At 43.8% G+C, this 27,862-nt stretch overlaps 1 protein-coding gene and 3 gene segments (V, D, J or C); all 4 read right to left on the reverse strand.

Moving 5' to 3' along the window:
* LOC134061807 (Ig kappa chain V-III region MOPC 63-like) overlaps window positions 1-27,862 on the reverse strand; it is a 98,828-nt gene that overhangs the window by 17,031 nt on the left and 53,935 nt on the right.
* LOC134061808 (Ig kappa chain V-III region MOPC 63-like) overlaps window positions 1-27,862 on the reverse strand; it is a 74,118-nt gene that overhangs the window by 13,117 nt on the left and 33,139 nt on the right.
* Window positions 713-7,966, reverse strand: LOC134061805 (inner centromere protein-like). Its single transcript, XM_062517606.1, has 5 exons — window positions 7,792-7,966; window positions 3,711-3,748; window positions 2,899-3,534; window positions 1,033-2,554; window positions 713-929 (listed from the first exon to the last, which is right to left on the reverse strand). Exons 1-4 carry the CDS (start codon window positions 7,823-7,825, stop codon window positions 1,760-1,762), a joined length of 1,503 nt encoding a protein of 500 aa, XP_062373590.1. The 5' UTR covers window positions 7,826-7,966; the 3' UTR covers window positions 713-929; window positions 1,033-1,759.
* Window positions 24,337-24,979, reverse strand: LOC134061816 (Ig kappa chain V region K16-167-like). The segment is given in 2 exon segments: window positions 24,337-24,750; window positions 24,869-24,979. Coding segments are annotated over 2 exon segments (381 nt in total).

Consider the following 27,862-nt stretch of genomic DNA (forward strand, 5'->3'; position numbering starts at 1 on the left):
TTCACTTAACACAAGCTGGGAATTGAACCTACAACTTTCAGGCTACTGTACGCTAGCCCAGCTCTTTAACCACTTCACTACCACCACCCCATATAATATACCCTATAATAGTATAATAGGTACTGTAAGTATAGTGAAATGTGTGGAAGATTAATATTTTGAAATGTGAATACTCAACCGAATATGTCTTCCTCCCCTGCCGGTATCAGCTGTAGCAGTGCACTCATGTGTGAACACCCACAACCACACACTTGTAGTCTCAGTCACAGGGTACCCAATTCCAGATCCAGGGGATTAAATATAATTCCCTCCGCCATGGAGGTTATGTTTCCATAGGGGTTTGTTTGTTTGTCTGTTTGTTCGCAAGATAACTCAAACAGTTATGGATGGATTTCAACACAATTTTCAGGGAAGGTCTGAAATATCTAAAGTATCTATCTATCTATCTATCTATCTATCTAAATGACTCAAGGAAGAAACTATTATTGGTTATTATTATTAATTATTATTTACTCGCATTTACGACGAGCTGCTCGCAGTGTACAGCCCTGATTGGGAGTGATCTGTCTGGATCTAGGAGGTGGTTATGTTTTCGCTGGGTGGAGGTCGGTGCTCTCTTGAGTGCTTTTCTAGTTCTAAATATGTATTTGGCTATTAGCACATAAAATTGCAACTATTTTAACCTCATTAAGACAAATCTGGAAAAAAGATGTTCAAATGTTTTCTTTTATTACAATTACGTTCTATAAATATAGAAATGAACGCTGTGTCCTCATGCCCCCAAAAGCAAGCCGTAGGCGACGGTGGCAAGGAAAAACTCCCAGCTGGAAGCTGGAAGAAACCTCAGGAGGACCCGGGCTTTTGGGAGAACCCATCCTCCTTGGGCTGGTGCTGGGACAGCAGATGGATGAAGCGATGCTCGAGAAGAGCTGAAACAGGAAGAGTCTGATTCATGACTAGATCCACAGCACCAGTAATGTCGTGTGTACGATAAACACTCAGTCACATTCACTTCATCTTGACACTTGCTACCTTTTAGTGTAGAGAGTTCCCGCTGGGGATGAGAGATCTGGCTCCACAGCAGTCTCTCCCTGGCGGCCATGTTGTATGATACTCATGTTTGTGTGGTCGGGACACATGCCGAGTGAACCTACACGGAGAGAATGCAAATTACCTTTAAAAGTTAGTCTACTTTGTGTAGTGTTTTGTTTTTCAGACAGAAGCCAATCCAATGATTAGCATAGCCATGTTGGTCACAGTCTGGCAATGTGAATGATTCTGGTCTTGTCGGTAATGATGTTGATTGTTCAAGGTGATATAAAATGTTATATTCCCTGTTCAGATGGCTGGTTCTGATGACACATAAAAGTAGTATAGGCCCTCCTGCATCTAGCTTACCTTGGTGACAGTGTACCAACACTTCTCATACAAACCACATTGAAGGCGCGGTGATGACAGCAGTTGTTGTCTGTTGAATGGCAGCCATTACTGTGAAGATGCCCTCTCTCCTCCCCCTGGAAACGCCCTTGTGATGCTCCTCTTCGCTTCTTTTTCACACCACTTAGCAGGAGAGCAGGTTTTTTACTATTATTGTTTTTTTTTTTTTTTTTGTGGCAGCTGCTCAGCTTTTTTGCGACTTCTTCTCCTTCCTCTATTTCCTTTCCAAAGAGCCCCCCGTTTCCTTTTCCCACTGCTGCCAGTACAGATCTTCTCTTATTTGCAGCGTCATCCCTGCGTCTGCCTTCTAGGGCGAAGACAGTCACAGCGGATTATGGCTTCTTATCCAGGAGCACATTCTGTCATATCTGCTCATTCTGTCAGTTGTTCTCCTGTTCTTTTTGGCCATGCTCTCTTCAACTTCACGCTGTTTCTTTAACTTCTTCTCTTCCTCCTTCTGCAGTTGTTCCTTCCTTTTCTCTTCCATACGTGCTCTCGCCATCGCTGCCTTTTTCTCTTCTTTCTCCTGCGCAAGCCTCTCATTACGTTTTTTCTCCTCTTCCCTTTGTAACTTCTTCTGCTGGACTTTTTCTTCCTTTGCTTTTTCCCGACGTTTTTTCTCGAGAGCCCTCTGCCTCTGTTCCTCTCTCTTTTCTTCCTCTTTGAGGTCCTTTTTGTACTTGTACAAGCATTCTCTCAGGTCAGCTTTCTCTTGTCTCAGCTTTCGTTTGAGCCTCTTCCAGTCCTTGTACATGGCCTCGTTTTGCCTTCTCAGCTCTTCCTTTATCCATCTTTTCAGGTCTGGCTTTAGGAACTTCTTTCTTTCTCTGAAGATTCTCCACTTCACTCCCAGGTGCTCTTTGTGTTTCTTGTACATCGCCTTTCTATTTTTCTTCTGCTCTCTCACCAACTCCACTTTCCTCTCAGTGGCCAGTACTAAATTCTTTAGATACGTGAGGCGCTGGTCGTCCATGTTCCCAGTGATGTGGGATGGTTTGGGAGCAGTGAGACTGCTGGCGTCTGGTGGAGGTAGTTTGTCCATGGCTATGTCTTCCTCATCATCACAGCTGCTGTCCTCACTGTCACTCTCCTCCCCTTCACTCTCGGCAATCACTGCCTGAAAAACAAACAAAACGTTTAAAAACATGATTGTGTCTCAATTTATAACTCTTCATGATTATGGTATATATATATATATATATATATATATATATATATATATATATATATATATATACAGTATATATACTGTATATATATATAGTGAAAGTTTATATTTTTTGCTCGTCAGGAAGAAGTCAAAACATCTTGATTAATACGTTGTCCATGCATCTATTTTTTAAATATAGCTTACCCTTGGTATCTTGTTATTGCTTTACAAATGAATTTAAACTGAGTGAGCAGTCCAGCCAAAGTTGACATGCTAAAGAACAAAATCAAAACTCATCAACTTGAACTCACTCTGACTGGTGGTGACTGTGTTCTAGTCCTTCTGGCCGCAGGTTTAAGAGTGGCCGCACAAATCGGGGTGGTAGCTGTTTCAATATGAAGAGGAGCCTTTGATGTGCGCTTTGAACCACTGGACAGAGGTTGAGCGGCGACATCTTTTCCTTTGTTCTTCATCTTTCTGTTTTCTTCACAGCTGTGTGACTTGCGCTCTGAGCCTTGTAACAGGCGAGCAGCAGCATCGGCCTTCTCCTCGTCCCTCTCCTTCACCCCAGGAGCAGACGCAGTTGGAGTGGGACGGGGAGACGTCTGAGGCCCAGTGGAGAGCAGTGAGGGATGGGCAGCGCTGGATGCCGTGTGATGACATGGCACAACAGGGAACGGGATGATCACCGGGCATGGGTTTGAGCAGTGGGCTGATGACGGTCCAGGGAATATCTGCCCAAGGTGTAGCTGGAGCGGAACTCCTGCTTGGCATCCACATGGCACATGTTGTGCATTGGTGCCAGGAGCCTCCGCGGCAAAAGCCAACCTGGACTGCGTAGGGGGAGCGGGACGAGGTTGAGGTGCCGTTGTAGGGCACAGCTCCCATACTGGCTCAAGAATGGAACCAGAGGAAGATGTGGATGCACTGTCGTCATCTGTTCTGATCTGTTTCAGATAGACATAAATGAAAATCAGATTTATATGTGACAGTGCTGTCAATACGTGTTAACTGGAAAAGAAAAAATATGTCAGGCTGCATGAATTTCCATGTAATTAGCAACAACAGTAGCCTTGTTCTAGAATATTCAGAGGGAATCATCAAGGCCATAGACATGACTTACGGGCTCTGGATGGACTCGTGTGCGAGTCATCTTAAGATCTGAGGAGAAGAAGTGAAAATAGTTACAGGTAGTTCCAGAAATATTCAGTGGGAGAAAGAAAGAGAGGGAGGTTGAATTGAAATAGGCAGGCACTTGTATTTATGTATTAGCCTATGTGAATTCATCAAACAAAGAAACAAGCAAAAGTAATTTGTGTGTTTCTACGTTAAACTAAATTCTCAGTGCATCGTCCAAATTATGTTAAACTTACCAGATTGGCTATTGCTGTTGTCTGTTGTGACTTTAAATCAAATACAATCAGCAATACATTTCTGTTATCTCATGTCACAGTTACAGGTTAAAATGAGCTTATAAAGTAGTTTTAAAAGCAAGCTTCTGACACAATATATTGGTGCCTTGTGACATCATAATGACACCATGGTAACCTGTGTCATAGGGTTCTAACAAGACATGAGAAACTGCTTCCCTGCTCCCTATGTCTGTAAAGGGCAGGCATCACCCAGACCACATGCAAGCAGCAGATTTGCTTGCTAGTTCAGCAGCAGAACGGTTGGCACACCCAACATTGCACTGCAGGAACTGAACATAGAACTTGGTTCAACTTTCAGAGCATGACACAAGGGTCATCAATGTCAGTTTGATGTGTCCTAGAAACATTTCAGGCTTTCTGATCCATAAAAGCTGTAAAGTTCTTCATTTGAGTGGGACATATCTTTCAGTTGAGTTTAACATCAATTCTTAACAAGATGGAACTTTATTTACTGTTTTTTTTTTTGTGAGATGATCTGGTACAGTATATTATGACATGGACATAACACGCTTGGCCCTGATTTAAGGCACAAAGGCCAATGACTCTCACAAAGCAAAATTGTCCTCCATCAGCTCTAACAATTAAATGGTAATTGGGAGCATTGCACTGGCTCATCAGTGTTTGGTCTTAGGTCTTAATGGTGTTAAATTAGCCAATTGATTTTTTCCTTGTTATTAAATTAGCATTAGTTAGATTTAAGACTTTGCACAGTCCATCATTCAACTAAGGGCCCAATGCCCTCTCTAATAATCGGCCATTTAAGAGAAAACAGCAAAGGCCATGCCTAAAGTTAATCACTTTTGTTGAAGAAGGCAGGGTCTTAAATTAAGTTACAAAGTCTCAACAGACCAGACCACATTCACCAGCGATACCAAAAGACAAATAACCCATAAAATAGTATAACTATAAATATAACTTACCAAATATCACTGATGTTGTAGTTTTCAAAAGGTCTTTGTGAATAATAGATGTGCTCTACTGTATCCTACTCAGTGTTTGTTGTGGTGAAGGGATCAAGGTTCTGCATCACACAGTGCTGGATGATTATGACATCATAATAGCAAGAAAGGGAGTTGGCTACATTGGTGTGTGATGGTGTGTTCAAGTGTTGAATAAAATGGCATGTCTAATCGCATTCATTGCTGTATATCACAAGGAATTAAATGACAAAATTGTATTTCCTTACTCTTGCCTAGAATCCACTGAATCAGCACTCTCCTATCTGAGCGCTATGACTCAGTTCTATCACCCCTTCAACCACTCAATCCTCAGCGTGTTATCTCGGGCCTTCCCTAAGCAGCACTGAGAGAACAGTCAAGACTTCATTTGTTGGTTGTTGGTGGTGGGGTATCCCTGCACTGTCCTTTCTAGTTAATAACCTTATTATAGCCTATTCAAGGCAAAAGTCAGAAAGTATAGCCTACTTTTTTAGCATTCTATTCTAGTTCATAAAATCTGAGCCATGTACTTCGCAATTATTGTTAATAGGCTTTTTCTCATTTTTAATTGGTTGTTTTGATGATGCTCTTTCAATAGTGATGTATTGCTTACTGCTATTTATTGATGATGATGATGTAGCTTACACCTGGGTTGGAAAAAAAATATTAAATGGTAGTTTTTTTCTATTAAATATTTAGTTGGTCCTCTCCATCTACACTAGGACACTCTCCTAAAAGGCCCATGTAACAGCAGTCATGTGTACTCTGAGTCAGGGAGGTGTTGGTGCTGCATCTGTTTGTACAACATGTGTGCCACTGTGTCCCCTCATGCAGTCATATTTTATATTTCATCTAAAACTCACTGATAGTCAAAGGAATGTCTCTGAATCCCGGTCCAGTTTCAAACTGAAGACTTGGCAAAACATTTGTAAAAATGTGTACACATTTGTAAAATTATTGGTGTATATTGCTTTGTCACTATCAATATCAGTAATATACAGTATGTGAAGACACAAGAATTTCAGGTAACACTTTATAATAACTACACACAATTCATCATTTATTAAGCATTTGTTAACTATTAGTTAATGGTTTGTTCATCATTAGTAATTAATTGTTCATGCATAATTTATCATCACTTAAGCATTTGTTCACAAAGTTATGATTGGTTTGTTCATAGTAAATAAAACAAATGTTTGTAAATACATGGTTTATACCTTATAAATAATGAAACAACCATTTATAAATGAAATCATCTCCCTATTATGAACCAGTTACAAACTATTAGTAAATGCTTTGATCATCATTTGTTAAGTATTACTCCCATGTTAATTCTCATACTGTAATTCATGATTTACTCAAGAGTTACAAGTGGTTAGTTAATGATTTTTGTGAGCTCATCTAAAGTGAGGACTGTATATGCCTTGCTACATATTTACAAATGAGTTATAAAGGTTACAGTTGCATTTATTCATTTAGCAGACACTTTCATCCAAAGAGACTTACACTATCAATGAAATTAAAGAGCAAAGCCATAATGGTGCATGGCACCCAGGGTTTGAACCCCCAATTCTTAGGCTTACAGCATGCTATCCCAATGCCTTAACCACTACACTACCCCTGCCCATGGATATTGTGGCTATACATTAAAAATTATAAAACAGATGCACGTGTTTGCTATGAACAAACATTTATAATTGTGTATAGGATTTACAGATGAGAGTTTATTTAGGAATTATGCTTCAAAATTAAGAACACAGCATTTAATAACATGCTTAACAGTGTATAGTAGAAGACACTCTTGCATAGTTGTATGTGTTTTTAACTGAGCGGATGTTATGTTCTTCACTTCACAACAAACAATCAATAAACACCAGAGTAAAGTGACAATGTTTTTACTTGGTTAACTTCACTTCAGTATACGTCAGTCAATTATTTGCTTGTATGCTTTAACTCTCTAACTATTCTATCAATGCGCTGCTTAGTGCTACATCAAATGTAGTCATACGCATAACAGGAAAGTAGTCCTCTGAAAACAAATAAAATTAGATTCCATCTATTTTTAGCATAATAGCAGAGGTAGTGTAGTGGTTAAGGAGCAGGGCTAGTAATCTGATGCCTGTTCAGTTGGGGGTTCACATCCCACCTTCTGCAGTTGTGTTTAATTTAATTGATATGTGTATGTCGCTCTGGCTAAAATTGTCAGCTTAATGAATGAATTTGAATGTAGTATTTACAACTTATTTGCAAATGTGTAGCAAGGCATAAAAAGTCCTCACTTTAGATGAGCTCACAAAAATCATTAACTAACCACTTGCAACTCCTGAGTTAATCATGAATTATAGTATTAGGAAGTGGTTTATAAAACATGTATTCACATCCTTACTAATCATTAGTGCATATGTAACAACTGTTAAATAATTAATAGTATTTCATTAACAAAATGTTATTGCATGTTATATGAAGTATTAGCAACAATTTATACAAATTTTAGAAATAGGAGAATTCACTATGAACAAACCAATCATAACTTTGTGAACAAATGCTTAAGTGATGATAAATTATGCATGAACAATTAATTACTAATGATGAACAAACCATTAACTAATAGTTAACAAATGCTTAATAGATGATGAATTGTGTGTAGTTATTATGAAGTGTTACCGAAGCTCAAAGTAAAGTAAAATCTTTATGTACAAAAATGCATTTGAAAAATATAAACCATTTATTGAATTAACCTTGTAAATATCTTGGTAATGACAAGTGGCAAATATAGCCTACAACTCTACTGCACCCCCCCCCCCCCCCCCCCCACACACACACACACACACACCTGCTGAAAGTCTCTGTTGCAGCAGTGCAGTCATGTGTATCTCACCGAGGGAGGTTTTTGTACGACTCTGTATCACTGTGTGAACACAGGACCACTGTGGACACTCTGACAGTAGTAATCTCCTGCATCTTCAGTCTGGACTCCACTGATGGTCAGAGTGAAAGCACTTCCAGATCCACTGCCACTGAATCGAGATGGAGTGCCTGACTGGCGATTGCTAGTAATGTAAATCAGGAGTTTAGGAGGCTCTCCAGATACCTGATGGTACCAGTGCAGATAGCTGTTGCTATAAACATTACTGCTGACTTTACAGTTCAGGGAGACTGTTTGTCCAGGAACAGCAGCTAATACTGATGGAGTCTGAGTCACTGTGTACTGACCTCTGGATCCTGTGGAGTAAATTCAAACTTGGTTCTGATCTTATGACACACACCTGCTTAGATTAAATCGTTTTCTCATCCAAATTAAATATCAAAAACTGCTTTCATAGAAATAGTTATTTAAACATATTAAGATTTGATACGTACCATGTAGACAGAGGAGCATTGTCAGGATTAAGGTGATGAAGGTCATTGCTACAAAATACCACAACTGTTCTCATTCACAAGATGTTCAGGTGGTTGAGGATCTTTAAATATCATCCTGAGCACTGATGCATGTAGGCTGTGCTGCCAATGCAAAGTGTCCTCATGCAAATACTCACCAGCAACAGCTAACGGATCAGACCCACATCGAAAACGTCACTAATGCTGTTAATAATGCTAATAATGTTCACATCATCTTTTTTCAGACTTGTTTGAGGGGGGGGGGGGGGGGGGTATTTGGATCTCAAAACATATAATCTAAATTAGTCTTGCACATCACTACATGTTAAAGCCATTTCTATAACAATGTTTGTTTCTTTGTCTACGCAAATTATAGTGAAAATGCTATATTTTTCTTAATGTTGTTTCTCTACACGTTTCTCTTTAGTTTCATATGGACATGTACTCGAATTACATGATCTAGTCAAGATGAACTGGTTTTGATTTCATGAAATGAATTTGTGACACAGTAGGCCTACCAAACTACATGGATAAAATTGAAGGGAATGCACACTTCAACCCAGGTGTTGGAATCATGATCTCCTAGCACTTGCATTACTATTTGTCCAGCCTCTGAGTGAAGTCTGTTCCCCTATGTCTCCTCCTGCAGTAATATCTCCAAAACATTTGTTTGTATTTTTCTGTCATTATAAATCAAGTGGTAATCAGTGGAGGTGAAGGCTCAAAACATGGCAAACATTATGCATTTTTAACTTGATAAATACACTTAAGGGTGCCTTCCTCAGCTACCTTAGCAGGTAGCTATAGCCTTAGGCCAGGGACAGATGTCATCAGGTGGTGTCCAACCTTCACTGGGTGTTTCGGCCCTCAACCACAACACCCTCCAGTTGGTGGGCCCGCAGTGAGTGGCCAGCTCACTGCCCACCTGCCCCTGGCTTCCAGCATTCCTCCTCTCTCTTACTCCAAATCCAGCATGAGGCTCGTTCCGCCTCCTCCCCCATCCGGCGAGCTGCTTGCTTCTTACTCTGCTCATCCATCCCTATGGCTGAAAGGAAACTCCATGCAGATCTTGCTGGAAAGCCCCTGCACCCTATCTCCACAGGGAAGACCCACGCCTGCCAGCCTCTGTCTCGGCAGTCTTGGGCCAGCTGTTGGTATTTACCAGCCTTCCTTTCATGGGCCACCTCGCAACCCTCCTCCCATGGCACTGTCAGTTCGACCAGGATGATCTTCTGATCCTTGGTTGACCACAGCACTATGTCAGGTCGGAGGGTTGTTTGCACCACCTCAGGAAACTGCAGCCTCCTCCCAAGGTCCACCCTCATCTCCCAGGAGCTTGCGGCATGAAGAAGGCTGGGTCTTTTCCTTTTGGTGGTCTGCACGGGCCTAGCTCCTTCCTTAAGAAAGGTGATGGCTCTCTGTGCGGTTGTGTGGGCTGGTCTCTTCTTGACCCTCTCCCGCTCTATGGTGTCGGCCAAAGAGAGGAGCACTTTGTCGTGGCGCCACCTATACCGCCCCTGGGTTAAAGATGTTTTGCACCCAGATAGTATATGGGCCAAGGTCCCCCTCTGGCTGCACAGCTTACAAAGTGGATCCTCTCTTAGCCCCCATGTGTGCAGATGTACTGGGGAGGGGAGGGTGTCATAAACAGACCGCAAGAGGAAGGAGATGCGATAGGGCTCCAGGCGCCACAGATCCCTCCATGTGACTTTGCGCCTGGGCAAATCCCATTTTGTCCAGGCCCCCTGGGAACCTTGCTGCACCGCTTTGGCTACTCGCCTCTCCTCCTCCCTACTCCTCACTTCCGCCTGCACCATGCCTCGCCTGGTTCTGGTGTTTGCACCTCCCCAGGTTTGGAATTGTGCAGAACCGAGGCCTTGTCGGTGGTTGCACTGGTTGCCAACTATATCCCGCAGCTTCAGGGAACTGACTGCCTGATCAACAGCTGTGTTGGCAGCCCACTTGCGTCCAGACCTGGTTGTCATGCCAGCTTGTCTGATGAGGTCGTCGTTTGAGTCCCTTAGAGTTAGGACAACTCTGCATTTTGCCACCTTGAACTCCTCAACTACTGATGACAAGGGGAGTTGCAGTTGACCAGACCTGATGTAAAGGCCCACTGATGAGAAGCTTGGGGGAATGCCCAGCCACCTCCGCAGGTGCTTGTTGGTCCTCCTCTCAATGACCTCGATGGTAGTCATGGGAAACTCGTAGACCGTGAATAGCCAAAGGAGCCTGGGCAAGAGGCCGTGTTGATACAGCCAGGTCTTAAACTTGCCCGGGAGTAAAGACTTGTCAATCTTCTTCAGCCATTCCTCGGTCTGCTTCACCGCCTCAGCAACACTGGCACCATCCGTCAGTGACGCGTTGAACCACTTTCCCAGGCATTTTATTGGGTTGCCCTCGATGGATGGGATGACCTCATCCTGGACTTGAAGGCTGAACTTGCTGGTGACTCTGCCCTTCTTAATGACCATGCTTCTGGACTTCCTGGCTTTGAACAGCATCCCTGCCCAGGAGGCGACGCTGCCCAATGTTTCCAGCACCCATCTTGCTTGGACGTGCGTCACAGTTGTTATTGTGATGTCATCCATGAACGCTCGCAGCACTGGCTGCACAACACCGGATTCCAATCTAGGGCCCCGGGTTATGCCCTCTGCTGCGGATAGCAGTAGGTTCATTCCCATTATGAACAAGATGGGGGAGATGGTGCACCCTGTTGGAATCCCCTTTTGGAGGTCCAGCCAGCTGGTGGTAAAGAGTGCCGATGTAAACCTGAGTCGAAACCCTGCAAGGTAGTTGGTGATCATGCCTCGAATTGCCGCAGGGATGTAATAATGGTCAAGTCCTTCTTGGATGAGATCATGTGGAATTGATCCATAAGCATTGGCAAGGTCTAGCCAGACGACTGTTAGGTCGCTTTTCTTCTGCTTTGCTTCTTGGATCAGTTGGCTGATCATCGAGGTGTGTTCCAGACAGCCCGAAAAGCCTGGGATGCCACCTTTCTGGATAGATGTGTTGATATAGTGGTTTTGCGTCATGTAGGAGGTAATTCTTCGTGCCAGAACAGAGAAGAAGATCTTACATTCTACGCTAAGAAGAGAGATTGTTCTAAACTGGGAGATTGCGGAGGACCCCTCCTCTTTTGGAACAAAGCATCCCTCAGCCAATTTCCAGCTTGGTGGAATTGCTCCCTTGGCCCAGATCTTCCTCATGGTTTTCCACAGCCTCCTGAGAAGCTTAGGGCATTTCTTGTATACCTTATATGGTATACCACTTGGGCCAGGGGCAGCCGATGCTTTGGCCTTGCGGACGACATCTTGAACTTCTTGCCAGGTGGGTTCCTTCGCATTCAACTCAGTTGATGGCTTCTCAGGCCTAGAGATGTTGCGGTTGGCCCCTAGACCCTGACTCCTGTTAGGGTCGCTGTGAGCTTCCACAAGGAACTCTTCTACCTCTGCCTTTGAGCTGGAGAGTGAGCCAGATTTTTGTTGGCCAAGAAGAGACTTTGTGAAGCTGTATGGGTCTTTTACAAACTGAGCTCTCCTCTTCTCTTTTTTCCGACGCTGCTTCCGGAGGTTTTCTGCTCTCCTGACCCTGCACAGTTGTTCCCGCAACTTACTTGTTAGGTCTTTGATACCTTCCTTCTCGGATGTTGAGCTGGTCTTAAATAGTTTGTTAAGGGCCTTTATCTCACTTCTCAGGCGACGAATCTCCCTCTCCCTCCTGTTTGGCTGCTGCTGCGGTTGATGCTGGCCTTTCTGCTCCATGGTGCCAAAACGTTCCTTGGCGAGGTTGTACACTATAGTTGTCCAAGGTCCCCCTCTGGCTGCACAGCTTACAAAGTGGATCCTCTCTTAGCCCCCATGTGTGCAGATGTACTGGGGAGGGGAGGGTGTCATAAACAGACCGCAAGAGGAAGGAGATGCGATAGGGCTCCAGGCGCCACAGATCCCTCCATGTGACTTTGCGCCTGGGCAAATCCCATTTTGTCCAGGCCCCCTGGGAACCTTGCTGCACCGCTTTGGCTACTCGCCTCTCCTCCTCCCTACTCCTCACTTCCGCCTGCACCATGCCTCGCCTGGTTCTGGTGTTTGCACCTCCCCAGGTTTGGAATTGTGCAGAACCGAGGCCTTGTCGGTGGTTGCACTGGTTGCCAACTATATCCCGCAGCTTCAGGGAACTGACTGCCTGATCAACAGCTGTGTTGGCAGCCCACTTGCGTCCAGACCTGGTTGTCATGCCAGCTTGTCTGATGAGGTCGTCGTTTGAGTCCCTTAGAGTTAGGACAACTCTGCATTTTGCCACCTTGAACTCCTCAACTACTGATGACAAGGGGAGTTGCAGTTGACCAGACCTGATGTAAAGGCCCACTGATGAGAAGCTTGGGGGAATGCCCAGCCACCTCCGCAGGTGCTTGTTGGTCCTCCTCTCAATGACCTCGATGGTAGTCATGGGAAACTCGTAGACCGTGAATAGCCAAAGGAGCCTGGGCAAGAGGCCGTGTTGATACAGCCAGGTCTTAAACTTGCCCGGGAGTAAAGACTTGTCAATCTTCTTCAGCCATTCCTCGGTCTGCTTCACCGCCTCAGCAACACTGGCACCATCCGTCAGTGACGCGTTGAACCACTTTCCCAGGCATTTTATTGGGTTGCCCTCGATGGATGGGATGACCTCATCCTGGACTTGAAGGCTGAACTTGCTGGTGACTCTGCCCTTCTTAATGACCACGCTTCTGGACTTCCTGGCTTTGAACAGCATCCCTGCCCAGGAGGCGACGCTGCCCAATGTTTCCAGCACCCATCTTGCTTGGACGTGCGTCACAGTTGTTATTGTGATGTCATCCATGAACGCTCGCAGCACTGGCTGCACAACACCGGATTCCAATCTAGGGCCCCGGGTTATGCCCTCTGCTGCGGATAGCAGTAGGTTCATTCCCATTATGAACAAGATGGGGGAGATGGTGCACCCTGTTGGAATCCCCTTTTGGAGGTCCAGCCAGCTGGTGGTAAAGAGTGCCGATGTAAACCTGAGTCGAAACCCTGCAAGGTAGTTGGTGATCATGCCTCGAATTGCCGCAGGGATGTAATAATGGTCAAGTCCTTCTTGGATGAGATCATGTGGAATTGATCCATAAGCATTGGCAAGGTCTAGCCAGACGACTGTTAGGTCGCTTTTCTTCTGCTTTGCTTCTTGGATCAGTTGGCTGATCATCGAGGTGTGTTCCAGACAGCCCGAAAAGCCTGGGATGCCACCTTTCTGGATAGATGTGTTGATATAGTGGTTTTGCGTCATGTAGGAGGTAATTCTTCGTGCCAGAACAGAGAAGAAGATCTTACATTCTACGCTAAGAAGAGAGATTGTTCTAAACTGGGAGATTGCGGAGGACCCCTCCTCTTTTGGAACAAAGCATCCCTCAGCCAATTTCCAGCTTGGTGGAATTGCTCCCTTGGCCCAGATCTTCCTCATGGTTTTCCACAGCCTCCTGAGAAGCTTAGGGCATTTCTTGTATACCTTATATGGTATACCACTTGGGCCAGGGGCAGCCGATGCTTTGGCCTTGCGGACGACATCTTGAACTTCTTGCCAGGTGGGTTCCTTCGCATTCAACTCAGTTGATGGCTTCTCAGGCCTAGAGATGTTGCGGTTGGCCCCTAGACCCTGACTCCTGTTAGGGTCGCTGTGAGCTTCCACAAGGAACTCTTCTACCTCTGCCTTTGAGCTGGAGAGTGAGCCAGATTTTTGTTGGCCAAGAAGAGACTTTGTGAAGCTGTATGGGTCTTTTACAAACTGAGCTCTCCTCTTCTCTTTTTTCCGACGCTGCTTCCGGAGGTTTTCTGCTCTCCTGACCCTGCACAGTTGTTCCCGCAACTTACTTGTTAGGTCTTTGATACCTTCCTTCTCGGATGTTGAGCTGGTCTTAAATAGTTTGTTAAGGGCCTTTATCTCACTTCTCAGGCGACGAATCTCCCTCTCCCTCCTGTTTGGCTGCTGCTGCGGTTGATGCTGGCCTTTCTGCTCCATGGTGCCAAAACGTTCCTTGGCGAGGTTGTACACTATAGTTGTTAGTGCATCGATCTTCCTATGTGCTGAGCCCGATGCAGTTGCTTCCAGGATGCCATCAAAGTCGTCGTCCAGCTGCATCCAAGCATTGTTGTCTGCCATCTTTGGCCATTTAATCCTCTCTCTCCTTGCCAATTGGATTGGGGTCGTTGGAGGGGGGTTCACCTGGGCTGGTCTCTGGTGCTGGGGCAGCTCAGGTGCGGAGAGATCTTCAGCTCTGTGGGGTGCTTCCTGGCTGTAGTTCTCCATCGTCTGATCAGACTCTGGGTCTGTGCGCTGCTCCTGAGTTGCTGATGTTCTGCACTTGGACCTGCTCTGGTGTTGCTTGAGTCCTCTGGTGCTTTTGCAGATCTTCCCGCAATGGCACCTAACAGTGTACTCCACTCCAGTCAGTGTGGATTGCTTGAGCTTTCTCGTAGTCATGTTCCTTGTCCTGGCCGATACCGGTGTGTCCGTCCCGTTGAGTCTCTCTTCCGCCCCCCCTCTCGGGAGACTCTGGGGGTATTGTTCGTTTGGTTCATTCGTAGCTTTGGGTGGTGCCCTCTTGCGAGTGCTGCCCACAGGATTGCTAGCCCTGTGTGCCCGCGCCAGTCTTTCCTGGAGGTCAGCTGTCTCTCCAGCGTCACCGACCTTTCTCGGTTGTCATCTAGTCTGATTCCTAGACGCCACTGGTAACCCAGAGATGACTTGATAAATACACTTAAGGGTGCCTTCCTCAGCTACCTTAGCAGGTAGCTATAGCCTTAGGCCAGGGACAGATGTCATCAGGTGGTGTCCAACCTTCACTGGGTGTTTCGGCCCTCAACCACAACACCCTCCAGTTGGTGGGCCCGCAGTGAGTGGCCAGCTCACTGCCCACCTGCCCCTGGCTTCCAGCATTCCTCCTCTCTCTTACTCCAAATCCAGCATGAGGCTCGTTCCGCCTCCTCCCCCATCCGGCGAGCTGCTTGCTTCTTACTCTGCTCATCCATCCCTATGGCCTAAAGGAAACTCCATGCAGATCTTGCTGGAAAGCCCCTGCACCCTATCTCCACAGGGAAGACCCACGCCTGCCAGCCTCTGTCTCGGCAGTCTTGGGCCAGCTGTTGGTATTTACCAGCCTTCCTTTCATGGGCCACCTCGCAACCCTCCTCCCATGGCACAGTCAGTTCGACCAGGATGATCTTCTGATCCTTGGTTGACCACAGCACTATGTCAGGTCGGAGGGTTGTTTGCACCACCTCAGGAAACTGCAGCCTCCTCCCAAGGTCCACCCTCATCTCCCAGGAGCTTGCGGCATGAAGAAGGCTGGGTCTTTTCCTTTTGGTGGTCTGCACGGGCCTAGCTCCTTCCTTAAGAAAGGTGATGGCTCTCTGTGCGGTTGTGTGGGCTGGTCTCTTCTTGACCCTCTCCCGCTCTATGGTGTCGGCCAAAGAGAGGAGCACTTTGTCGTGGCGCCACCTATACCGCCCCTGGGTTAAAGATGTTTTGCACCCAGATAGTATATGGGCCAAGGTCCCCCTCTGGCTGCACAGCTTACAAAGTGGATCCTCTCTTAGCCCCCATGTGTGCAGATGTACTGGGGAGGGGAGGGTGTCATAAACAGACCGCAAGAGGAAGGAGATGCGATAGGGCTCCAGGCGCCACAGATCCCTCCATGTGACTTTGCGCCTGGGCAAATCCCATTTTGTCCAGGCCCCCTGGGAACCTTGCTGCACCGCTTTGGCTACTCGCCTCTCCTCCTCCCTACTCCTCACTTCCGCCTGCACCATGCCTCGCCTGGTTCTGGTGTTTGCACCTCCCCAGGTTTGGAATTGTGCAGAACCGAGGCCTTGTCGGTGGTTGCACTGGTTGCCAACTATATCCCGCAGCTTCAGGGAACTGACTGCCTGATCAACAGCTGTGTTGGCAGCCCACTTGCGTCCAGACCTGGTTGTCATGCCAGCTTGTCTGATGAGGTCGTCGTTTGAGTCCCTTAGAGTTAGGACAACTCTGCATTTTGCCACCTTGAACTCCTCAACTACTGATGACAAGGGGAGTTGCAGTTGACCAGACCTGATGTAAAGGCCCACTGATGAGAAGCTTGGGGGAATGCCCAGCCACCTCCGCAGGTGCTTGTTGGTCCTCCTCTCAATGACCTCGATGGTAGTCATGGGAAACTCGTAGACCGTGAATAGCCAAAGGAGCCTGGGCAAGAGGCCGTGTTGATACAGCCAGGTCTTAAACTTGCCCGGGAGTAAAGACTTGTCAATCTTCTTCAGCCATTCCTCGGTCTGCTTCACCGCCTCAGCAACACTGGCACCATCCGTCAGTGACGCGTTGAACCACTTTCCCAGGCATTTTATTGGGTTGCCCTCGATGGATGGGATGACCTCATCCTGGACTTGAAGGCTGAACTTGCTGGTGACTCTGCCCTTCTTAATGACCACGCTTCTGGACTTCCTGGCTTTGAACAGCATCCCTGCCCAGGAGGCGACGCTGCCCAATGTTTCCAGCACCCATCTTGCTTGGACGTGCGTCACAGTTGTTATTGTGATGTCATCCATGAACGCTCGCAGCACTGGCTGCACAACACCGGATTCCAATCTAGGGCCCCGGGTTATGCCCTCTGCTGCGGATAGCAGTAGGTTCATTCCCATTATGAACAAGATGGGGGAGATGGTGCACCCTGTTGGAATCCCCTTTTGGAGGTCCAGCCAGCTGGTGGTAAAGAGTGCCGATGTAAACCTGAGTCGAAACCCTGCAAGGTAGTTGGTGATCATGCCTCGAATTGCCGCAGGGATGTAATAATGGTCAAGTCCTTCTTGGATGAGATCATGTGGAATTGATCCATAAGCATTGGCAAGGTCTAGCCAGACGACTGTTAGGTCGCTTTTCTTCTGCTTTGCTTCTTGGATCAGTTGGCTGATCATCGAGGTGTGTTCCAGACAGCCCGAAAAGCCTGGGATGCCACCTTTCTGGATAGATGTGTTGATATAGTGGTTTTGCGTCATGTAGGAGGTAATTCTTCGTGCCAGAACAGAGAAGAAGATCTTACATTCTACGCTAAGAAGAGAGATTGTTCTAAACTGGGAGATTGCGGAGGACCCCTCCTCTTTTGGAACAAAGCATCCCTCAGCCAATTTCCAGCTTGGTGGAATTGCTCCCTTGGCCCAGATCTTCCTCATGGTTTTCCACAGCCTCCTGAGAAGCTTAGGGCATTTCTTGTATACCTTATATGGTATACCACTTGGGCCAGGGGCAGCCGATGCTTTGGCCTTGCGGACGACATCTTGAACTTCTTGCCAGGTGGGTTCCTTCGCATTCAACTCAGTTGATGGCTTCTCAGGCCTAGAGATGTTGCGGTTGGCCCCTAGACCCTGACTCCTGTTAGGGTCGCTGTGAGCTTCCACAAGGAACTCTTCTACCTCTGCCTTTGAGCTGGAGAGTGAGCCAGATTTTTGTTGGCCAAGAAGAGACTTTGTGAAGCTGTATGGGTCTTTTACAAACTGAGCTCTCCTCTTCTCTTTTTTCCGACGCTGCTTCCGGAGGTTTTCTGCTCTCCTGACCCTGCGCAGTTGTTCCCGCAACTTACTTGTTAGGTCTTTGATACCTTCCTTCTCGGATGTTGAGCTGGTCTTAAATAGTTTGTTAAGGGCCTTTATCTCACTTCTCAGGCGACGAATCTCCCTCTCCCTCCTGTTTGGCTGCTGCTGCGGTTGATGCTGGCCTTTCTGCTCCATGGTGCCAAAACGTTCCTTGGCGAGGTTGTACACTATAGTTGTTAGTGCATCGATCTTCCTATGTGCTGAGCCCGATGCAGTTGCTTCCAGGATGCCATTAAACACTTTTCTGTGTATTATGTTGTCATTATCAAGAGTTAATATATGTTAAGTTAAATATATTTTAACCTTGTAAATATCTTGGCAAATGTATTACTACTGATCATCCCCTCACATCTGCTGAGAGTCTCAGCTGCAGAAGTGCAGTCATGTGTACTCTCAACAGAGGGAGGTTTTTGTACGGCTCTGTATCACTGTGTGAACGTTGGTATACTGCCAGGCCAATGTAGACTTTGACAGTAGTAATCTCCTGCATCTTCAGTCTGGACTCCACTGATGGTCAGAGTGAAAGCACGTCCCGATCCACTGCCACTGAATCGAGATGGGGTACCTGACTGGCGATTGCTAACAAGATAAATCAGGAGTTTAGGAGGCTCTCCAGATACCTGATGGTACCAGTGTAATCTGTCGTTGCCATAAACATTACTGCTGACTTTACAGTTCAGGGAGACTGTTTGTCCAGGAACAGCAGGTAATACTGATGGAGTCTGAGTCACTGTGTACTGCCCTCTGCATTCTGAAGACAAAAGCAAAACAAAACACACACATTCATAATAACTTTATAGTGTCTTTAAAAATGCAAGCTTGCTCTTTTCAGTCATGAATATTATTAACAGCTGTGCATCTTACCTTGGATGTAGATAAGTGGCCAACAGAGCAAAATCACTTTAAACAACATGTTCATTTTGGACCTCATCATCAAGAATGACCTGAACCAAGCTGTCTGAGAGCCGATCACACTAAAAACCTTCTGAGTACACGAAAGATTTTAATTTGTGCAAAGTACCCTTCTATGCAAATGCTGCTCCTCCTGGACCAATCAGGTGTAGATGGATGATCAGTGTTCTGTCATTCCATTCACACTCATTTTCCTGCCTCCTATCACCATTGAGAGAATTTCAACTAAAATCTGAAATTACTTGCAGGAAAATAATTTTTCAGACTATGTAACGAAAAAATAAAATATACTTCAAAATGTTAAACTCATGTCAGTATTTTTGAAAGGTGATTGTTCACATGAAGTTTTTAGGTTTCTTTAATCTCTGACAGGCTGAACATTTGGAATATACAGTATTTTTAGGGAACCACCCAAGCTGATCCATGCAAATGTTGGTGGCACGCACCCACAGACTTCTTTGTGTCACCTGCATTTAAAACAATACTCATTACTCACTAAATAGATAATATGTATGCAGACATGGAGCAATTGTTAATTTAGATTTTATTTAATTCTGCTTTGGTATACACACAATTATAAGAAAGAATTAAGGTTTCAATTTTAATTAAGGGGATTATTATTTTATTTTATTTTTTTAAATGGAGAGTTCCGGTACTTGATTATGATTGGTTGAATCGTGTTTGATGGTGTTGCATATTTTCTTGACATACCACGGCTGGGACTCACTCCGCTTGTTTCATGCCTAACAACACCCCTCACCCCTTTCAAATGATCATTTATTATGCCAGTATATGCATGCACATTTGAATGATTGTGATGTTGGGACCCTGCATGTTTTTGCCAGGAACACGGCATCCTTTTCATATCTGGTGCTTGTGATTTCTAGTGATCATGTGCTCTGAATGTCCCACCAGCCAATGCTTTGATGTCATTTCCTTTTCAACTTTGTGACTTCTTTTGGTGTGTTTCACTCAGGATGCCCACATCTATACATTTTTTAAAAACATTGGTATACATTGCTTTGTTATGATCAATATCGATAATATGTTGACGACACAAGAATTTCAAAGTAAAGTACGGCTCTGTATCACTGTGTGAACGTTGGTATACTGCCAGGCCAATGTAGACTTTGACAGTAGTAATATCCTGCATCTTCAGTCTGGACTCCACTGATGGTCAGAGTGAACGCACTTCCAGATCCACTGCCACTGAATCTAGACGGCGTGCCTGACTGGACAGTGCTAGCAAGGTAAATCAGGAGTTTAGGAGGCTCTCCAGATACCTGATGGTACCAGTTCAGAAAGTCATAGACTCCGTTGTTATACACATTACTGCTGACTTTACAGTTCAGCGAGACTGTTTGTCCAAGAACAGCAGGTAATACTGGAGTCTGAGTCAGTGTGTACTGCCCTCTGCATTCTGTAGACAAAACAGAACAAAAACACACACATTAATAATAACTCTGTAGAGTGTCTTTAAAAATGCAAGCTTGCTCTTTTCAGTCATGAATATTATTAACAGCTGTGCATCTTACCTTGGATGTAGATAAGTGTCCAGAGCAATATTACTTTTGACAACATGTTCATTTTGGACCTCATCATCAAGAACGACCTAAACCAAGCTGTCTGAGAACCCAACAGCAGGTCACACTAAAAACCTTCTGAGTACACAGACACTTTTAATTTGTGCAAAGTACCCTTCTATGCAAATGCTGCTCCTCCTGGACCAATCAGGTGTAGATGGATGATCAGGGTTCTGACATTCCAGTGACATCATTTTCCTGCCTCTGTCTGCCTCCTCTCACCACTGAGATGCTGAATTTCAACTAAAGTCTGAAACATTTGGCATTATTTTCAGAAATCCAGGAGCATGTTTTGATTGTCTAAATGTACTTAAAAAGTTTTGAAATATTAAATGCATGCAAGTATGCTTGAAAAGTGATTGTTCACGTTGTGTGTAAAGTCCTATATTCTCTGGAGGGTGGCTGAACATTAAATCTATTTTCAGAGATTCACCCAAGCCTACCTCTGCAATTTGGCACCCACAGACTTTGAAGTGCACTTCATTTTAGACAAAATTTTATTTCCTTCTTATTTGTTTATTCTGCTTCAGCATACATGTACTGTAACATACTCTAGATTGATTCAGTTTTTTATCCAGTGAGTGTTTTTGTGCTTACATGTAAACTACTGAGAACAGTTGCACCATCTTCATAAAGTTGAGCTTAGTTTGTTTTTAAACGTTTTAACTAAAACATACGATGGGCTGCTCATGGTCTATCTGGGTAGTGAAAAATATAATACAACAGTTGTTAAAATGTGTTACTATAGCGTCAACTTGATATTACCAACAATTCTACCTTTACAACTTCATCTCTAAGAAATACAAATTAGAGTGCAGACAATAAGCATGTTTGGCTTGGTAACTGACCGTGGTCCTGACAAGCCTACAGTGGACATTGCTGTGATTGGTGATATCTGTCGCCCCCTACTGGTAAAATGAGTTTCATTTCAGTGAAAAGGAGGAAAATTGGGAGGAGGTGGGATATTTTGGAATGCCATAACACATGATACTGTCAATCATCCCTATGAGCTCCTCCTGAGCTTTGTGTATAAAACATCTTTTAACATCACAGTGTCCCTCCATGCTGAGGCAGATTTGAGTGCCAGTGAGAAAATACCACAGCGCTCTCTCTCTCTCTGTGTGTGTCAGTGTTTATTCTGTTGTCCACAAATAAATATAGTAAATAGGGCTGTCAATTGATTAAAAATGATAATCTAATTAATTACACACTGTGGTTAATTAATCTAAATGAATCGCATATAATCTTTTTGCCTTTGAAAGCTATTTCAAATAGCCAGCAGCTTTGAACAGTTGTAACCTCAGACTAAATAAAAACTAATAACAAAATATGTGAAAATAATGAAATAAGAATTCAATGATTGAATTGAATGAACAGAACTAAGCAACAGACAATATAAAAAGCCCATTAGATATCAGATAGACACAAAACCCAAAATGTGTTTCAAAAGTCTTTCTCTATGTTTCACTGCTAAATATCTTTGACAATTTATTATTAACACTCAATACTTGCATGCTTTTCCATTCTTCTGCAAGAAAAATACCAATTTGAAAGTGTTCATTGATCACTGCTAAAATAAGTCGGTATGGTAATGCTCACTAACACACAAGAAAAGGCCACTACACTTTTGTAACACACATCTCTGTGAATGACAATGTATTGGCGCACAAAGGTTAACAGCTGACCCATCAAAATACGATGAATGGGAATAATCAGAAATGCAACAAGGTCATTCAAAAGTACATAAGCTCTACTGTGCTGTAAATGGGCCCAGAGTCCTTATATGGGTTCCTTCTCCCCACCTGTGCTCTCGCTGCTCTGTCAGTAGCTTCCCCCTGGACTGGTCACTGCTCGGCCGTCCATAATAATGCCTGAGCAGAACTCTTTCTAGTGTCCAGGAACTTGCTGAGGATACGTGTGTGCAACCCACTCTCACTGCTCATATGAACAGCACACCATCTGCAGAGACTCAAAGCTGCAGCAGTGCACTCATGCGTAGTCTGGCACAAGGAGGTTTTTGTACGGCTCAGTATCACTGTGTGAACACATCACCACTGTGGAGACTCTGACAGTAGTAATCTCCTGCATCTTCAGTCTGGACTCCACTGATGGTCAGAGTGAAGTCTGTGCTTGATCCACTCCCTTTGAATCTAGATGGAGTTCCAGAATGTGGTTTGTTTGCAAATGTAATCAAAAGTTTAGGAGCTCCTCCGGGTTTCTGTTGATACCAGTGAAGGTAGTGTCCATAACTAATATAAAAGAACACAGCACTGCTGACTTTACAGGTCAGAACGGCCGTGTCCCCCACAGATGCAGCTTTCACCACTGGAGTCTGAGTCACAGTGTACTGACCTCTGGATCCTGTGGAGGAAATTTAAACTTGGTTCTTATCTTTTGACACATACACCCGCAGATCAAGTAGTTTAATTATCTGAAAGAATCTTCAAAAACTGCTTTTCGAAGGAAGTGTTATTTTAAGATGCACAACAAAATGTGATACGTACCATGTAGACAGAGGAGCATTGTCAGGATAAAGGTTATGAAGGTCATTGCTACAAAATACCACAACTGTTCTCATTCACAAGATGTTCAGGTGGTTGAGGATCTTTAAATATCGTACTGAGCGCTGATGCATGTAGGCTGTGCAGCCAATGCAAAGTGTTCTCATGCAAATACTCACCAAAAACAGCTAACGGATCAGACACACACTGAAAACATCACTAATACTGGCCAGTAATGTGTTCTCATCATCATTTTTTCAGGCCTGTTTGGGGGAGGGGAGGGGGACAGACATGTACAGTAGTCCATCAACAAAGTGCAATCAAGTGTTAATGACTTGTTATGCTGATTCATAGACCTGGAAATACCCCTCCACCATGATCCCCTTGACATGTTGATTCTGAGATGTCAGAGACATACAGTATGGTGATCCAGCAGCCATTGGGTTGTGTGTAGTCATGGGGGATAACAAATCTACTTCTATTATTATTTCTTTTCTTTTCAAAACACATAGTCTAAGTACATTTTTCGACTTTACTGTTTCAGTAGGTGTTAAAGACTTTTCTATTACAGGGGAGTTATGTGGTATGAGAAATCTATTTAATCTGTTGTTGCCTTTCCTTTCTCTTCAAAACATAAGTTAAAAGTTATAGACAAGTTAAAGTTATAGTCTTGGACTGTTGTAGCAGGTGTTAAAGTAATTTTTATAACAATTGTTTGTGTCTACAAACTATTCTGAAAATATCATATTACATTTAACTAAGTATTTATTTTTGTTGTTTCTGTACAATGCTCTGTTTAGGTTGATATAAAAAATATTTTGAAATATATGGTCAAGATGAACAAGCTGGTTTTGATTTTATAAAGTAAATTGATGACACAGTGACAAAAATACACTGAATAATAAATAAATATCATTTATATATAATATCAGGGAATGTAAATGATATATACATTCTTATCAAGCCAGGAGTTTAAATCCTGTTCTCCTAGCTCCTGCAACAGGCCCATGTAACAGCAGTCATGTGTACTCTGAGTCAGGGAGGTGTTGGTGCTGCTTCTGTTTGTACAGCCTCTGTGTGCCACTGTGTCCCCTCCTGCAGTCATATTTCATATTTCATATTTCATCTAAAACTCACTGATAGTCAAAGGAAAGTCTCTGAATCCAGGTCCCGTTTCAGACTCAAGACTTGCCCACATCTATACATTTTTAAAACATTGGCATACATTGCTTTGTTATGATCAATATCGATAATATATGTTGAAGACACAAGAATTTCAAAGTAAAGTAAAATTACTGCATATTTATGTATATTTGAAAAAAATAAACCATATATTCATGTAACCTTATAAATATTTTGGTAATGAAAAATGGCAAATGTATTACTAAACCCCGCCTCACACCTGCTGAAAGTCTGTGCTGCAGCAGTGCAGTCATGTGTACTCTCACAGAGGGAGGTTTTTGTACGGCTCTGTATCACTGTGTGAACACAGGACCACTGTGGACACTCTCACAGTAGTAATCTCCTGCATCTTCAGTCTGGACTCCACTGATGGTCAGAGTGAAAGCACTTCCAGATCCACTGCCACTGAATCGAGATGGAGTGCCTGACTGGAGACGGTCAGTATAGTAAATCAGGAGTTTAGGAGGCTCTCCAGATACCTGATGGTACCAGTACAGATGGTTGTTGTTATAAACATTACTGCTAACTTTACAGTTCAGGGAGACTGTTTGTCCAGGAACAGCAGCTAATACTGATGGAGTCTGAGTCACTGTGTACTGCCCTCTGCATTCTGAAAACAAAACAAAACAAAACACACACACATTAATAATAACTCTGTAGAGTGTCTTTAAAAATACAAGCTTCCTCTTTTCATGAATATTATTAACAGCTGTGCCTGTGCACCTTACCTTGGATGTAGATAATTGTCCAGAGCAATACTACTTTAAACAACATGTTTATTTTAGACTTCATCGTCAAGAATGACCTGAACCGAGTTGTCTGAGAACCCTAGAGCAGGTCACACTAGAAAAACCCTCTGAGTACACTGACACTTTCAATTCATGCAAAGTGCCCTTCTAGGCAAAATACTGCTACTGGACAAATCCGGTGTAGACGGATGATCAGGGTTCTGACATTCCAGTGACGCTCATTTCCCTGCCTCCTATCACAATTAAGAGGCTGAATTTCAACTAAAAGCTGAAAAGCTGAATTGACTTGCAGGAAAATAAACATTTTCAGACTATGACTATGTATATAACAAGAAAATACAATGTTTTTCAAAATGTTAAACTCATATCAGTATTTTTGAAAGGTGATTGTTCACATGAAGTTTTGCGGTTTCTTTAATCTCTGACAGGCTGAACATTTGGAATCTACAGTATTTTTAGAGAACCACCCAAGCTGATCCATGCAAGTGTTAGTGGCACCCACAGACTTCTTTGTGTCACATGCATTTAAAACGATACTCACTAAATATAGTAAATATAATACAACAGTTGTTATAGTATAGTTATTATAGTAAATATAATACAACAGTTGTTAAAATGTGTCACTATAGCATCAACTTGATATTACCAGCAATTCTACTTATACAACTTCATCTATAAGAAATGCAAATTAGAGTGCAGACAATAAGCATGATTGGCTTGGTGACTGACCGTGGTCCTGACATGCCTATACAGTGGACATTGCTGTGATTGGTGATATCTGTTGCCCCCTACTGGTAAGATGAGTTTCATTTCAGTGAAAAGGAGGAAAATTGGGAGGAGGTGGGATATTTTGGAATGCCATAACACATGATGCTGTCAATCATCCCTATGAGCTCCTCCTGAACTTTGTGTATAAAACATCTTTTAACATCACAGTGTCCCTCCATGCTGGAGCAGATTTGAGTGCCAGTGAGAAAATACCACAGCGCTCTCTCTCTGTGTGTCAGTGTTTATTCTGTTGTCCACAAATAAATATAGTAAATAGGGCTGTCCATCGATTAAAAATGATAATCTAATTAATTACACACTGATTAGTTAATCTAAATGAATCGCATATAATCTTTTTGCTGTGAAAGCTATTTCAAATATTTCAATTCAAATGCATCATTGAATGCTCAGGAAATGAATTCAAAAATGCCTCGGGAAGAAGGTTTTTTTTAAAACATACAAGGCATTTCAGGCCACATTTATAACTTAGGGGACACAATGAAAATAAATGAACACTCCCCTCAACACTCCCCTTATTATGACCGCCGCTAGCATAGCTAGCGAAGCGGTCATATAGTTGTTGTCAAAGTTTTTTTTTTTTTTTTTTTTTTTCCGTCATTTTTTGGTCAGCGATTCCCGGGACACCGTAACACCAGGGCACATGAAACTTGGTGGGCATGTAGCCCCAGTAGACTTGTGCGGAAAAATTTCGTTTCGTCCCCGGGGGTCACTCCCCCCCCGCGCTGCCCCCGCCCGAAGCCCAAAAATTGCAGTTTTTCCTACATAACTACCTGAACCGTGGCACCGAGGATGACAATTTTTTTATGGTAAGTTGGTCTCAAGAACTCAGATCAACTTAGCTTATAACCAGTCATTTGTGATTTGCACCCCCATGGTAAAAATTGAAAATGTAATGTAATATTGCTTTAATTGCCCCTATCTTCAGATGAGATGCTATGAACTGCACCAAATTTCATGTGTATGATTAACCTGGCACCCTCTGGGAGTATGCCAAGTTTTGTGGAATTTCATCCATGGGGGGCTATAATAAATGTATTTATGTGTGCATTTAGTGAATGGTCCCTCAACGTGGCTGTTCTACACTGAAGCCTAGAATGGCCTGTGCCCCATGTAGCTGTGTCACTGGCCACCCCCGTGGCTACCCTGTGCTTACCAAATAAAACAATTATGTATTTATTACGATTTTATATGAGAACGTCAAAAGCAGAACTAATGCAACAACGTTCAAACACTGCAGCCTGCTGCCACTGGTGTGTGGCGCTGGCGCTGCTCAGTGAGTGATAGATCAGATCAGAGAGAAGAAGACAAACGAAGAAGATGGAGTTATAGTCAGGTAGAACTTTGTGGAATTTGGGCATAAGTGTGACATAAGGTACTAATGCAATTTTTTTGCATAAATTGATAGTTTAGGGGGTGTCCTTTCAGAATCTGATGGGTGCCGCTCCGGCACCCTTGAGCATTTTCTTTAAAATGACATCATCTGCCACACCCCTTTTTTATCATAGAAAGTCATCTGAATATACATTAACATATAAACCCATCATGTATGGTATCAAATTAAAGCTCTTCTCATGCAGGAATCAGCTTTGACCATCAAAAAGATGAAAAAAAATAGTTCAGGTCCCTTCAGAGAACAAAATACCATCTGCAAAGTGACCTTTAAGGTCAGATTACGTTTCTTTTTGCCGCATAATAGCTGACTCTAAATCATGTCATATTTTGGTATTAAATTGAATAAATGATGGAACTGCCATTTAGCCTAATACAGTGATTCTTAACCACAGGGCCGCGGCCCAGACTTACGGTGATTCTTAACCAGAGGGCCGCAAGAAATGTTCAGTGTTGCACCTGTTGGCCGCAAGGGCCGCGGTATTGGGTAGATTATCAAATGAAGACATCAGAGATATGTAATGCATGAGACTTCATTCCATTCATCACCTTGTGGGTATATCCGTATCGAGGATATGTACTGCAAATGCTGCTAGCTATATTAGTTCAGCTAAACTGCTAGCTATATTAGCTAACAAAACTGCTGGGATTCTGACACTACACATTTCACTAAAGGGGAGACTTGCCCAACGTATTAGAATGAATGGATGGCCAGAAGTTCATCGCCAGAAAGCTACCATTAAGTGAATCCAGCCATGTCTAAAAACAAATACCGTTAACGTAACGTAATGAAAT

The sequence above is a fragment of the Sardina pilchardus genome, chromosome 17 (assembly GCF_963854185.1).
Source record: "Sardina pilchardus chromosome 17, fSarPil1.1, whole genome shotgun sequence".
Taxonomy (NCBI): Eukaryota; Metazoa; Chordata; class Actinopteri; order Clupeiformes; family Clupeidae; genus Sardina; species Sardina pilchardus.

Excerpts from the sequence above, each read along its gene's own strand:
- LOC134061805 (XM_062517606.1), bottom strand. The coding sequence starts at position 7,825 with ATGACTGCACTGCTGCAACAGAGACTTTCAGCAG. Across the intron at positions 3,749-7,791 it reads GCAACAGAGACTTTCAGCAG|ATCTTAAGATGACTCGCACA; the intron begins GTGTGTGTGTGT and ends TCTTCTCCTCAG. Across the intron at positions 2,555-2,898 it reads CACAGTCACCACCAGTCAGA|GCAGTGATTGCCGAGAGTGA; the intron begins GTGAGTTCAAGT and ends TTTGTTTTTCAG.